Here is a 12,379-nt window from a genome sequence, read left to right on the forward strand (position 1 = left end):
GGCAGGGTGCATTGGGGAGCACAACCTGGGTGCCAGGTAGTACTAACACAACAAGCGTTGCCACATGGGCCGTTCTGGAAAACACCATCCTTTCCGTCCGAAACGAGAAGAGCTGCGTGGCAGCATGCGCCGCTTCCACCTGCCCTGCCTAAGCTCAGAAACAAGGAGGAAAAGGTATTCCAAGAAACAGTAGCGTAGGAGAGCTTGGGGCTAATCCCAGGCTCGTTTCTGCCCCCAACAGCACCCGGAACAACCTCATCTCCACGAGTCTGGGTGGGCTCTATCGGGTGCTTCAGACCCCTGAGTCAGCCCAAGTGGGTTCTCAAGGAGATGCAAATATTTGGACAGCCTCCGTTGCCTGTGGATATCTGGATGCCACAGACTGGAAAGAACCGCACAGGAGATACTTTATCTTCAAGGTTTCTGTTTTCTTTTGCCTTTTAAAGAGTCCCTGGCACAGAAAATGTTGAAGGAGCCAGAACTAATGGAACCCAGGTTTCAAAATCCTGCCGTGCCCCGCTGCTGGAAAATCCACTTCCAAGCCCCTCCGGGACAGCGCTGTCATCGCTCCGGGTTTCATTACCAAGGGCTGAGCAAAGCTACCTTCTGTTGTTATCTACTTCGGGGAAGTTACACACAACCAGCAGCAAAAACACCACTTGACCAGGAGCAAGGAGAAGCGCAGCCCAGAGGCTGCTCAGTTCATCCGCCGAGGAGCGGACGCTGGCTCTCTGAGCAGGCAGGATCCCTGTCCCGGGGGGCAGAGCAAGGTGGGTTCTGATTTTTAGGAAATGTTGCAATCCACTGCTCTAGGTGCAGATACGAGTCTTAAAAAAACAAATGCTACCGGGTCTGGAATGCACAAACTCAGCAATCACCCCCTCGGCTGCTCCCATCCCCTGCCCGCCCTCCCGCCTCTGCCCACCTCCCCTAATCTGCACTTACAGTTTAGGCAAAGTGATGGGACCATAGCAGCATCCACAGCGTGCCAAGTGTGCCTGGGAGCTTTAGGAAATGAGCTAACGATTATGAACCCTGCACGCCAGTGACTTGCGCTTCAGCCCCTGCGGAGAGCAGCTCCTGGCCGGGCAGGCGGGCTAGGCAGCAGCACTAAGCGGTGCACCGGGGAATGGAAGAGCAGATGCTGGATTTTCCTAGTCGCATCCACGAACTCAAAGGCACTGAGGCCAATTTCAGGCCAGCCCTGCGTGTAGCAGACCCTGAAGCCCTTAAGATGCCTCCTGAGCCCCGCGCCACTGGAGCCAGGTCCAACTGGAGCAGCTCCAGCGGGACAGACAGGCTGCGTAGCACCCCTGTGAACACTGAAACTGCATGCTCCACTGCCCTCAATTGCTCCGCACCAGGGAGCTTGGCAGGAGATTTCGGGACATGGTTTAGTGGGCATGGTGGTGTTGGGTTGACGGTTGGACTTGATGATCTTAGAGGTCTTTTCGATCCTTAATGATTCCATGAGATCTTCCACCTGTTGGAATCAACTTGCTGCAATGTGAGCTCCCAAAAGAAGTTTGGACTGAGGGGGTATGGGACAAAATCTTGCCTGAGGGAAGTTTTGCTGATAGTCCTTTTATTGACCTTGCTTTTACAATTCCTTGGGTGAAATCCCTCGCAGCACCTCTGGGCTTCACCTATTTTCATCAGGAACAGGGTTTTAGCACTGGGTTATCCTGATTTTTTACAACAAAGCACACCCGAAGTTTTTTCATTTCAGTTCCTCGGCTCACAATGTCAAAAACACACATTACAGAGCTAAAAGGACAGCTGGGTCTGAAGAGGACCCAGCCTTTGAAGTAGAAGCAGATAGGGCACCTATCATTTCAAAGTCCTCTCTTAAAACACAGTCAAAAAAGACAGACTCTGTTTCCTCCTTTATTACCCCTACACAGATATCATCACCAAGATAATTACTGGCAATTACAGGTTAGGAGGAATTCCTAAAGTCAGGACTTAAAAGCTGTCTCTAGTCCAGGACACTTCTTTGAAACCACTACTATCATTATTATTTTGTAAAGGCTTGCGACTGCCTAACGAGGCCGGAAGCGCAGGCAGAGTACAGAAGGAGGTTGGGCACACCGACGTTTGGCTGCTGCGCAGGAAAGAAGAGTGAAGGAAGGAAGGAACCGCTGAAGAAACTGCTTTTCTACCCTAGTGCCAGACCCACTGAAGACCAGGTACCAAGTGCTGGGTGCTTCCTCCTGTCTCCCTAAAGAGCTGCAGGGGGTCAAGGAGAGCCACCGCCACGGTCACCAAGTCTCCTTGGAGGCTACCGAGCAGTTTCTGAGGCCGTTTCCAGCATCAGAACACAGCCTGGGCAGCAGGATGGGCACACGCGTGGCGGCTCCCAGCCCTCAGCTCCTGTGCCCAGCCGCTGCCGGTGCAACAGGTTCTCCCCTTTGCAGCCGCAGAGCAAGCGACAAGCTCGCTTCCCCGCGGCTGCTGGTGAGAAGGAATCAATTTTCATCCCGCAAGGAGCAAACCAAGCTTGAAGGAAGAACCCATACCTCCGCTCATAGCCCATGCACCACCGCCGTCCCCCGCAGTCCTGCTTCCACACCTTGACGGCGCGGGTGAAGGCCTGGACGCACGGCTGCCGGTGCCCCACAATCGCCAGCTCCTGCTCCGCGCAGATGTTTGGCCTGGCAGAGAGAAACAGAGGTGTAAGGGGGTCTGCACGCTGCCGAGAGAGGAGCGCAGCGCTTCCACCCCTTAAACAGGCGCCAGCTACGGGCAACTCCATCTCCTTACCGAAAGAGTAAAAAGATCTCATGCAATACACGGTATTTGCCTCCTCATTTAATTGAATCAGTGCAGGGAAAAGCAGACTGCCAAGTCGTCCAGCCACAAGCAGTTGCCAAGCGCAGCCTGTCCACCTCCCCCAGAACCTCTCAGATTTCATGCTCTTGTAACCAGAGAGCATGTTAACACCGTGGCACTGGCATCAACAAAACGTACAGTACAATAATGGCTTCTGAACTGCTCATGTCATTAGGCCTTCGCACATCACTTAAGCGTTGGAGAGCCAAAAGGTGAACGTCGCAAACACGTATTTATAGGTGGAAAACAGCCACGCAGAGAGAGGACACGTTGAGCAATCCCCGCCGCAAGTCGGTGGCAGAGACGGGAAGCCGGCTCCGTCCCGCGCCCCAGAGCCCGCGATGAGGCTCTGGTACAGCAACAGAAATCTAAAGCAATACAGTTTTATAGCATCGCAACACAGCAAACTTCAGTGAGACCGGGAAGCAGCTGACATTTCATACCTCCAGGTCCCGGGACGCTCTACAGCCCACTTGCAAAATGCAGCAATTACTTTTCCACTGATATGTTAAGGCTAGTTTTTAGCCTTAAAACAGAGAGGATGGATCGGAAAAGAGGTAGCAGCCTACGCGATATGGTAGCACAATAAAGTCTGTTTGTCCCTTCTGTCCGCTCGCAGTTAATGAAGAATATGTATGCTTTCTTCGCACCCAGGGGGTTGTTGTTCTGACTATTGTCATTGCAAACACCAACGATATCTGCATCTGCATCGGGGGGGAGGGGGGGGGAATTATTCTGCCACTAGAAACGATACACCATTTTATTAATACTGCTTTAAATCAGAATTCTGTTTGCTCATGCAGAGCTAAGGCCTGCAAGACTAATTCTAATAAATAAACTGCATAAGTATCATTCAGTGAGCAAGAAAAGTAAGGAAAATACCATTTGCACTCTATTTCTTTCCTCATCCCAACTTTCTTCTTTCACCAAATAGGAGTCAGTAGTTTTAACTAAGAATGAGGAGGGACACATTTGTCCCCGACTTAATAAGCTATGAGCTGTTCATTATTTGGCACTGCTTCTGTTGCTTCCAATTCTTCAAAAGGGACCGGGAGTTTTCACAAAAATACTTTCTGTAAAAGAAGTTAACCTAAATAATTTGGACGTGGTGAAGCACAGAGCTTGCAGCTGGCATCTGGCTGCTCCAGGATGTTCAGTGACACCGCCGTTACAGCAAGCCTGGCAATGCCTTTGGGGTTAATGGCATGTTTCCTCCCCCCTCTAGCTTAGCTCTAAATCTTCTCTCCTCATCCCCACATGTGGCCACTGCCGAGCTGTTCGGCTTGCCAAGCTCCGCACACATCACTTCACCAGCACAACAGTCCCCCGCGCTAACGGCGGCTGCCAGAGAAGCTGGTTTCTGTCATGAGCATCTCCGTCCACAGAGAGCTGCGAGCTGATGCAGGGGGTGGTGGTACTTCCCTACCCCCTGGACCTCCTCTGCCATTAGCCTGTGGGCACCTCACCTGCCACATCCAAATACAGAACTGAAAGGAACCACGAGAACAAGGTTGGCGGCAGCAGCAGCGTTTTGGTGTCATTTATTACAGCGAAGAAAGGTTCTTGTGTGCCCCCAACAGTGGTTGTGTGTGAGGCGGGCACCGGCGGCAACACCATCTGGAAAGCGACGGCACTTCTCAGGCGCTGGTGTTCGCTCTTCTCCGACACTTCGGCACACATCTCATCTCCAGTGTCTCATCCAAGTAGTCCTAAAAGTAACTGTCAGGGCAGGAGCACAGAATCCCTGACAGAGGGAGAAAAGGCGTCTTCTTGCAAAACCTTTATCTGCTGAAAAGGACCCGTTTTCAATGAAAAAGTTAAAAACATCAGGGAGAGGAGCTTGGAGTTAGCACACCATGCGACACTGGGCTCGTTCATGACAAGAATTAGAGCAACCCCCCCGCATCGAGAGATCATCTTCTGGCAGGAGACCAAATTTGCAAGGAAGTTTTCCAAAGAAGCCAAATGATTAACACCAAACTGTAACAGTAAAATTTAATTAAAAAGAACAGACTCCACGCTGCTAGAGTAACAGCAAGAGGGGAACAGAAACATGCAGCAAGAGATACATGAAGCGCAATAAAAACAGCGGGTCTGTGAAGAAAGGTCAGCCTATTTACACAACAATCACCTCTTGTGCTTGCACGATGGTGACGGTCCCGTTAAAAACGGTGAGTTGCCTCCTACAAGCAAAGACCATCCAGATTTTCCAATGCCTATTCACCTTTATGTACGTCTGGTACAAGATAAAGAAACGCAGCCCAGCACTCCCGCCCCTTCGCTCGCTCTGCTCCTCCCTTCATCCTCGATTTTAAAATACTGTGTTTAGCCTCTGCTTTACAGTCCCCTGCCCTATAGAAATGCTCCAGTTCTTTTCTCCCGCTACTTACATATGGGGCTGAAGTTTGTTCCCAGAAGCAAGAGAAGACATTCGCAACGCAAGGACAAATGAGAGTGCCACTGCATGGAACTCCATTGCAGTAGCTCCCCTCTCCCCCCAGGGTGCTTCCAGTGGGTGCCTAGAAAATCTCACAGCCGTCTCCAGCACGACCTCAAAGGAGGACGCTCCTGGCTGCCTCCTGTTCCTGACTTGCCGGTGGCTCTCTTTCTGGCAAAGGGCAGTGCCAGCAGCACACACGGGGATTCCGGCACCAGGAGAGCGGCTCTGTCGCTCCTGGATGCTTCCTCCCCACCTGGGTTCAGTTCAGTGAGTTTCTTCAGTCCACAGAAACGATCAGGGCGCAGACTGTCACTGGGTTGTTCCCAAAACCAACCCTGGCTTCTTATGCTCATTTGCTTGTAGCAGAAGGCACTGAAGCGACTTTTCCTTCTGGCGTTTGCTTCTCGACAAAGCCCAGAGACCTGGTGGCTCAAGAGACCCGGCTTCTGTCCAGCAACGAAGCCCCACGTGGGTTTAGCTGATCTGGAGCCACAACCCGCTTCGCAAAGCAATACAAAAATCGGCACTCGGCAAGGGAAGGGAGGAGGAGGAGTGCTCTCCTGCACACCGCGACGTCCACCTCCCGGAGGGCTTTTCCAAAAGCCGGCAGAGCGATCCTTACTCCAGCTGCGCAGCTGGGGCCGTCCCCCTGCTACAGCTCCCCACCTTCCTCCGCAGGCGGCATCAAGTAACTCTTGCACACGCACACAAAAAGCGGCTTCCCCGCATTTCAGAGGAGTGACAAAACTTTCCTCCTGCCTTTCTCAGGTCTAGCTCCTTTCCCTCACATGCTCTCTCGTTTCTTTTCTTGCTGACAGCCAGAAATCCCTCCCACCAGCTGTGTCCAGCCCCAAGAGGAGGGGGGAAACCCTGCAGAACAGTAGCAGAAATGCTTCGGGTTTGTTTCTCAAAAGACAGCTCTTTTGCACTACCCAAGGCCAACTCTGCACACACCACCCAAAATCCCTTTCCCAGCAGCTCTAAAAATACCCCGCAGAGACTTAATCTTTCCTATGCGCTCTAACAGATAACCAAATTGATCGCATCCCCAGGAAATTCTGCTGTGCATGTACAACAGACATCTGACCTGCACTCGGCTGCTCTTAACAGCCAGTCCCCATGGTGGCGGGGGGATACACTGGGCAGAGAGGGAGCTGGGCAACGAGATTAAACTGCTAGTTTTCCCTCCAATCTCCCTACTACGTAGGGAAACAGCACAAAAAAAAATCGTAAGGATTTTGCTGAAGCTGGGTGACGGTCTGCTGGCCCCTGCGAAATGAGAAAACAGAGAGAAGTGCCCAAGCCTGATTGTGCGATGGCTCGCTGCCGAGTTTCCTCCTCCAAAGAGCTGCCATGAGTATCACCAGATCTTCTTGCCAGGCTTGGCAGCAACAGTGAGGGCCGAGCCATCTCCTGCCTGCCTTCCAGGAAGGACGGGCGCACGGTGGCCGATGCAGTAGGATGGGGATGAAGAGAGTGGAGCAGGGATGCTGCACTGAGATTCCCTCACCAAGGGCCAGGAGGAATCAAAGCAGCATCTGGGTGCTGCTCCGCTGCGCTGGGCAGACCCAACCTTTGGCAAACACAGATTTCAGCAAGAGAAGCAGGATCAGGAGGTTTGGGTAGTTCCAGTGCTCACGCCATGCACATAATTTTGCCACTGAAAGACAACCTTTACGGCAAGACTAATGTCACCAAGAAGCCCAAAAGTTGGTAGCTCTTGGAAGAAGCAAGGGCAGCTGCTTTTTACACCCTAACACTTCCAAAGTCACAGCAGCTGCATAAATCATTTAGGTCAGAGAAAAAGAGCGGGGAAGAGGGGCTAAAGTCTCCACTTAGACATAAAGCATCTGCCAAGCCTAACAGATAGGAAGACAACATCTTTCCTTCTTCCTAGAGCAGAAAGACAACAACATAAAGATGTTTTATAATGACGGGGAGAGCTCCAGGATACAATAAATTCCGGCCTCCGTTTTCCAGTTAGAATGTTCCTTACAGCAGGAAACCTTAAGACTGCTCCCAGTTAGTCTTTCAATGCTAACTTACCACTGCTGCCCAAAGCTTTCCTTACGCTTAGCTGATCCTCCATTTAGGTCCAGCTTTGGCAAACACAGTGCTGGGTATGCGGTACCTAGACTTCTGAGATGCCCAGGTGAAACCTCCAGGCACAGCAAGGCACCATGGCACCAGTCCCCCCAGTCCAGAGCAAACACAGACAATATCTGCGCTGAAGCCACAGACCACGGAAATATAAATATGAACTTGCCGTTCATTCCCTGGCATTATTTAATCTTTGCTGTGAGGTACGCTGAACATGGCACGGCCTTTAGGACTTGAACTCGCAGTTCCATCCCTAGTCCTGCTCTGCTCCATCTCCCTGTGCTTCATCTGCCACATCACACCTGGAAATTTGGACAAGATGGGATTTAAGGAATTTGAACATCTGACCAAGATTCGCTTCACAGTAGCTCTGACCAGATCCACAGAAAACCCCCTGTAGATCCAAAAATCTCATTGCTTCATGGGTATATCAGAATCTGCCTCCACAGCACCCCCAAGCAGAGCAGCACGGTCATTTTGGCTAAGCCCTGGGCTTCCTGCATATATACTATGCAGCGTATACGCACCTTCCTCGGCCCAGGAAACGGCGGCAGAGAGCAGGCAGGCCTTGTACAGCACTGGCTGTGCAACTGTGATGGCACAGGCCGCTGCCACAGGCTCCAAGAAACGCAAAGAGGGATGCACAGCTGCAAGCCGCGGGGCTCCTTCCCTTGCAGGCAGGAGCACCAGTGCGGATCCTGCATTTGGGGGGGTCACACGTGGCCTGCCCCCCAGGATTTTGCACAGGTACCAACTCTGCACCGTGCAGGTAAGACCACGCGTGCCCGCGCGGCAGCTGGGCACCCTGCCACCTGGCTGGCCCTGGGTACGGGGCAGGGAGAGGGTGGGCTCAGCAGCCCAGCGTACCGCACCGTACCACACCGCCTTGGAAGGCAGCGAGAGCCCGGCCCAGCCCCGCCGTGATGCTGTAGCTTTTGTGTTAAAGTCTCTGTAAGTATTAACACTTGCAAAATGGACATGGAAGCCTTCAGGCAGCTGTATAATCTAACCTACTGAGGGTGTAGATGAAAGCTTGTAAATTAACTCGTTACAAAATCCAGCACAATTCAGAATTCACTTGCACACTAAAACCACTAACATAGCTTTAATAAACTACTTCATCAAACGCCCTCCCTGTGCAGCGGGTTACAGATCGTTAACCCCGTAATTACCAATGAGCAAAATGGAGGCTGACAATTTGCTTCTTCGGAGCGACGCCTTGCCAGTTTCGCAAGCTGCGAGAGCTCCTTCGGGCAAGCAGAAGGCAGAGGCGGTTTCGGTCCTTTCACCGCAGCACAAGCTGAACTGGCAGGGAGAGGCAGAGAGAAAGGTGCACGGTGGGTGGAAATGAGCACCCCACACAGCAAGGATAGCTTTGGTCCCATCGGCTTGACGTCAGCATTCCTGTGGAAACAACAGACAACTTTTAATTTTTGTAAGGCAAGACATTTAAATCCATAACACTAAGAATAAGCTGTAGCAGATCTCAAAGGTGCTAGTTTAAAAGCTGAGCTCATTCCCCTCAGAGTGAAAATATAACCTGCTCATAGGTTGCCCTAAGGATGAAACAGTGTTATACCTGTGATGGTTCAACAACATAGTGTGGCAAAACACTCAGAGAAAGGTAGAATCTTTTATTCATCAAATTAGAAGAAATCAACTTTTGTATCAGTCAAGCTGTTAGGTGTTTCTAGCCATTAATCAAAACTGCTGAAGCTCACTCAGTCGTGTTATCTCACCAGAACTGATCCCTGGAACATAGAGAAGGAGCATCACATTCTTACCACAGATCGGTCCCTCCTGATCTGCAAATACAACTTCATCAGCCTGCAGTGCCAGCATGTGGCGAAGATAGCCCTCGCCGCAGTGGATACCATCTCTGTGGGAGAGTTTGAGTTCCCACCTAAGTCTCTGATCACGTAAGCTGCCATGGTCATGCTGTAATGCTATTGTAATCCTTGAATTGTTATTGTAAATAGCTGGAGCTGTCAACCTTTTTACTGACCACTGGACAAGTTGGAGAATTCTTCCTTTTGCTCCTGTGACTTGGTAAACAACCACTGAAGCTTCATCAGACCACCTCAGGGTAGCTGCTGTTTTGCTGGGACAGTGAGTAGTTATGTTAAAAGCAAGTTGCTCAAGGACTTTCCAGATAAGATGAATAGATCTGGGAGCAGAAGTTCATCGCCACTCTGCAACACAGTGAGTAGTAGCACCATCTTGGCATTACTAGAAAGCCGTGTGTAAGTGTCAGGTCATACGTGAATGGGAGCTATCACAGGCAATATGGTTCGGGCATTGTGCCCTACATGGTCTAGTGAGCTTCACCTTTTTGCACTCAGCTGATAAGGTACCTTTGCATATTTCAGGGACTGAGTTTTCCTGTTCTAGAGGAAAAAATTACTATCAAACTTAAGTTTCAGCTTCCATTTTTAAGTAGGTCTTTTTCAGACAGTACATTGCTAATTAAACTTGCCTCAAAGACTCAGAAGTCTTACCATCTTAATTCTGCTGTCTTCCATATTAGGCGAGAAGGTATCAGCATTTGAATTCAGTGGGACGAGCAAAGTGGTGCCTCCTTCATCAACAGATGGAACCCGTGGTCCACAAACATCCCGTACGTCACCTTCACCAAACATCCAACGGCAGGCACTGATGAGAAGATTGCATCCCTTTGCCTAGTAAGGATGTCACCTCTCCTATTCTAGATGGCTTGTTGATCTCCTAGGCTGGATACAGCTTAGATTATTTTTAAAAGATATAGCAGTTAAATCAAAGACACAGAACTTACAGCTGTACGCTACATTTCCCCATTCTCCAAATTTTGACTTGCAGGGCGGCAAGACTGTCAGTTTTTGCCAGCTACCTATAAATGGTTTATACAAGAAGGAAGCTGAAGCTTCCGAAAGTGCAGAGTCCCGTAAAACCCAAAAGAAAGCGAGTCTTGGTGCTATTCCTACCCTTGCTCACCTGACAGGCCAACGCCCGACTTTTCATCTAGGACTGCCAGCTAATTAAACAACTAGTCTAATTGCTAACTGTAAACCTTCATTGAGGCGGTTCTCAGTTTTTCTTGCAGTAGTTGCTTTCCTCTGAAGGTTTCCTTGAAAGTAGAACACTATGGCAATTTAAGTTCAACACATCAATGATGAGGGCAGGAGAACTACAGTCAGAAATAAACAACAGTCACTGACAAATCTTTACACATCTAGCCCATGTGTTTAAGCTACACATAAATAGGGTCCTGGTATGAAATTAGCTCTATCCTTAAGGTTTAACTGCAGAATGTAAAATTCTGTGAAAGAATATAAAGATCACGGCATGCGAGATCTACGACAACTACAGCTTTAGCATTAATCCTTTACAAGTCAACATCAGCAGCCATTTGCCTAACAATTTTTAAAACAATGGAAAAACATCAAGGTGTATTTTTTCTTTCAGTTGGAAAACTTTAAACCTCAGCTAATTCAAGCCGTGAAGAAAGCCCACAAGGAGTGGCCCTTGCCAGGAAGGACATTGCTAGAGCATCCTTTTCTGATCGAGGCCTACCTGGGATCGATGTCCTTCATCGACAGTAAGGCCAAATGTGGCTATGCCTGACAAGAGGCAAAATTGGATTTTAAAATTCATTGCATTTAATCTTTTCAATCTATCAAGTTTGATATGGGGCTCCTGGGGAGAGCACGCCACATGGCAGAATACTCAGTAGTGAAAGCAAAGAAGTTAGAGGAATGAAAGGGGGTGGTTGTAGAACTAACAGCTCGCAGGAGGCCCTGGTTGTTATGGCCAGGTCAGATTCATCTCAAGCAGACACAAGGCAGTGTCATTCTTGTATTTTGTATCTAATTTATAGTTCTTACTGGTTCTTAGACAGGGCTAGTGAGCAGCAGTATTCTCCATTTCTAACTAGATGTTCTTCACTGTCAGTTAAGCGCGATGGGGCATCTGCCACAAACATTCCACACAAAAAAACCCAAGCTACAGTAGAATGTTCATGCCGTATTACAGTTGTCCCTATACACGGTGTCAAATCACACAGTGTGCTTGGGATCCATTTGTGTTGTTTAAAGTGGTCACAACCACTGTAATCTTAGCATTTTGATTAAAATTAAGAATTTTGAAAGCTGCCTCAGTCGTTCTTTAGCTAAACAGAGTCAACAAATAGCGTTAAAGCCATACTGAGCAGACCTAACAGAAGCAGCATACATGAACTATTACTTTGTAAACCGAAGCATATGGCTGACTACATGTTCATTAGCTTTTGTAAAAACACCCCCTCTAACAACCGAAACTTATGTAAAGCTGAAGTCCTGATGGAATGCAACAAGTTGCATGCCCCTCTCAATGCGTTTTATAAGATAGCTATTTGATTTTCATGAATCCTGCAGTGAAGTTAAATTTCACCTTGATTTGTTCCTCCCCCTTCATTCTGTGGAGACTGAGGCTGTGAAATTAAGTAGTGAAAGAAAAAAACATCCAGTAAATTCCTAAACAAGGGGCTCCCTTCCTCTGAAGAATCCAGTGGCCGGCCACCCAGGTTAAAGACAAAGGATAGCCCAACTGCTCTTTCCCTGCTGAACCGTCCGCTCCAATTCGGCACTAGATAGTTGGTCAAAAGCTCCCGTTTCCCTTGCCTGTAATAAAGCATTCTAAAGTATCAGTTATGAGCCTTCTTGTAGATTCAGCACAATAAATCTATGGTGGGTCAGGCACAATTACTGTCACCTGCTAATGTCTTAGTCTAGAAAAGCAAGATTATTACAGATTACTTAATTTGCTCTCTGAACAAAGATCTTGTTTTGCTTTAACAGCAATTGATTTGCTAGAAAGTGTCTTACTGATGTATCTACTTCTGCTACAATATTTGTTTCTGATACACCAGAAAAATCTGTTGTCTTGCAAGACTAGCTGTAAGCTGTACGCCAAATAACCGTTTCCTCATGCTGGGATAAATAGCTACATAATCACATCACTGATAATATAGAAACAGACTTTCAAATGGAGAAG

General features: G+C 48.9%; 2 protein-coding genes across 2 annotated transcripts in view; one reads left to right on the forward strand and one right to left on the reverse strand.

Moving 5' to 3' along the window:
- The window catches only part of MEGF6 (multiple EGF like domains 6), a gene marked incomplete at its 5' end in the record, with an annotated part of 95,694 nt that extends 90,386 nt beyond the window's left edge, over positions 1 to 5,308 (reverse strand). The window contains 2 exons of the mRNA XM_082009449.1: positions 2,520 to 2,654; positions 5,223 to 5,308. Of these exons, the coding sequence (XP_081865575.1) occupies positions 2,520 to 2,654; positions 5,223 to 5,308 (221 nt within the window). The remainder of the gene's footprint in view (positions 1 to 2,519; positions 2,655 to 5,222) is intronic.
- Positions 5,309 to 6,914: 1,606 nt separating this feature from the next.
- TPRG1L (tumor protein p63 regulated 1 like) lies at positions 6,915 to 10,995 on the forward strand (the record flags this gene model as incomplete). Its single annotated transcript, XM_082009247.1, is given in 7 exon segments — positions 6,915 to 6,981; positions 8,108 to 8,141; positions 9,115 to 9,291; positions 9,900 to 9,918; positions 9,922 to 10,053; positions 10,814 to 10,964; positions 10,967 to 10,995. Coding segments are annotated over 7 exon segments (609 nt in total).
- Positions 10,996 to 12,379: the final 1,384 nt, after the last annotated feature.

The sequence above is a fragment of the Phaethon aethereus genome (assembly GCF_964289735.1).
Source record: "Phaethon aethereus genome assembly, chromosome: 21".
NCBI lineage: Eukaryota > Metazoa > Chordata > Aves > Phaethontiformes > Phaethontidae > Phaethon > Phaethon aethereus.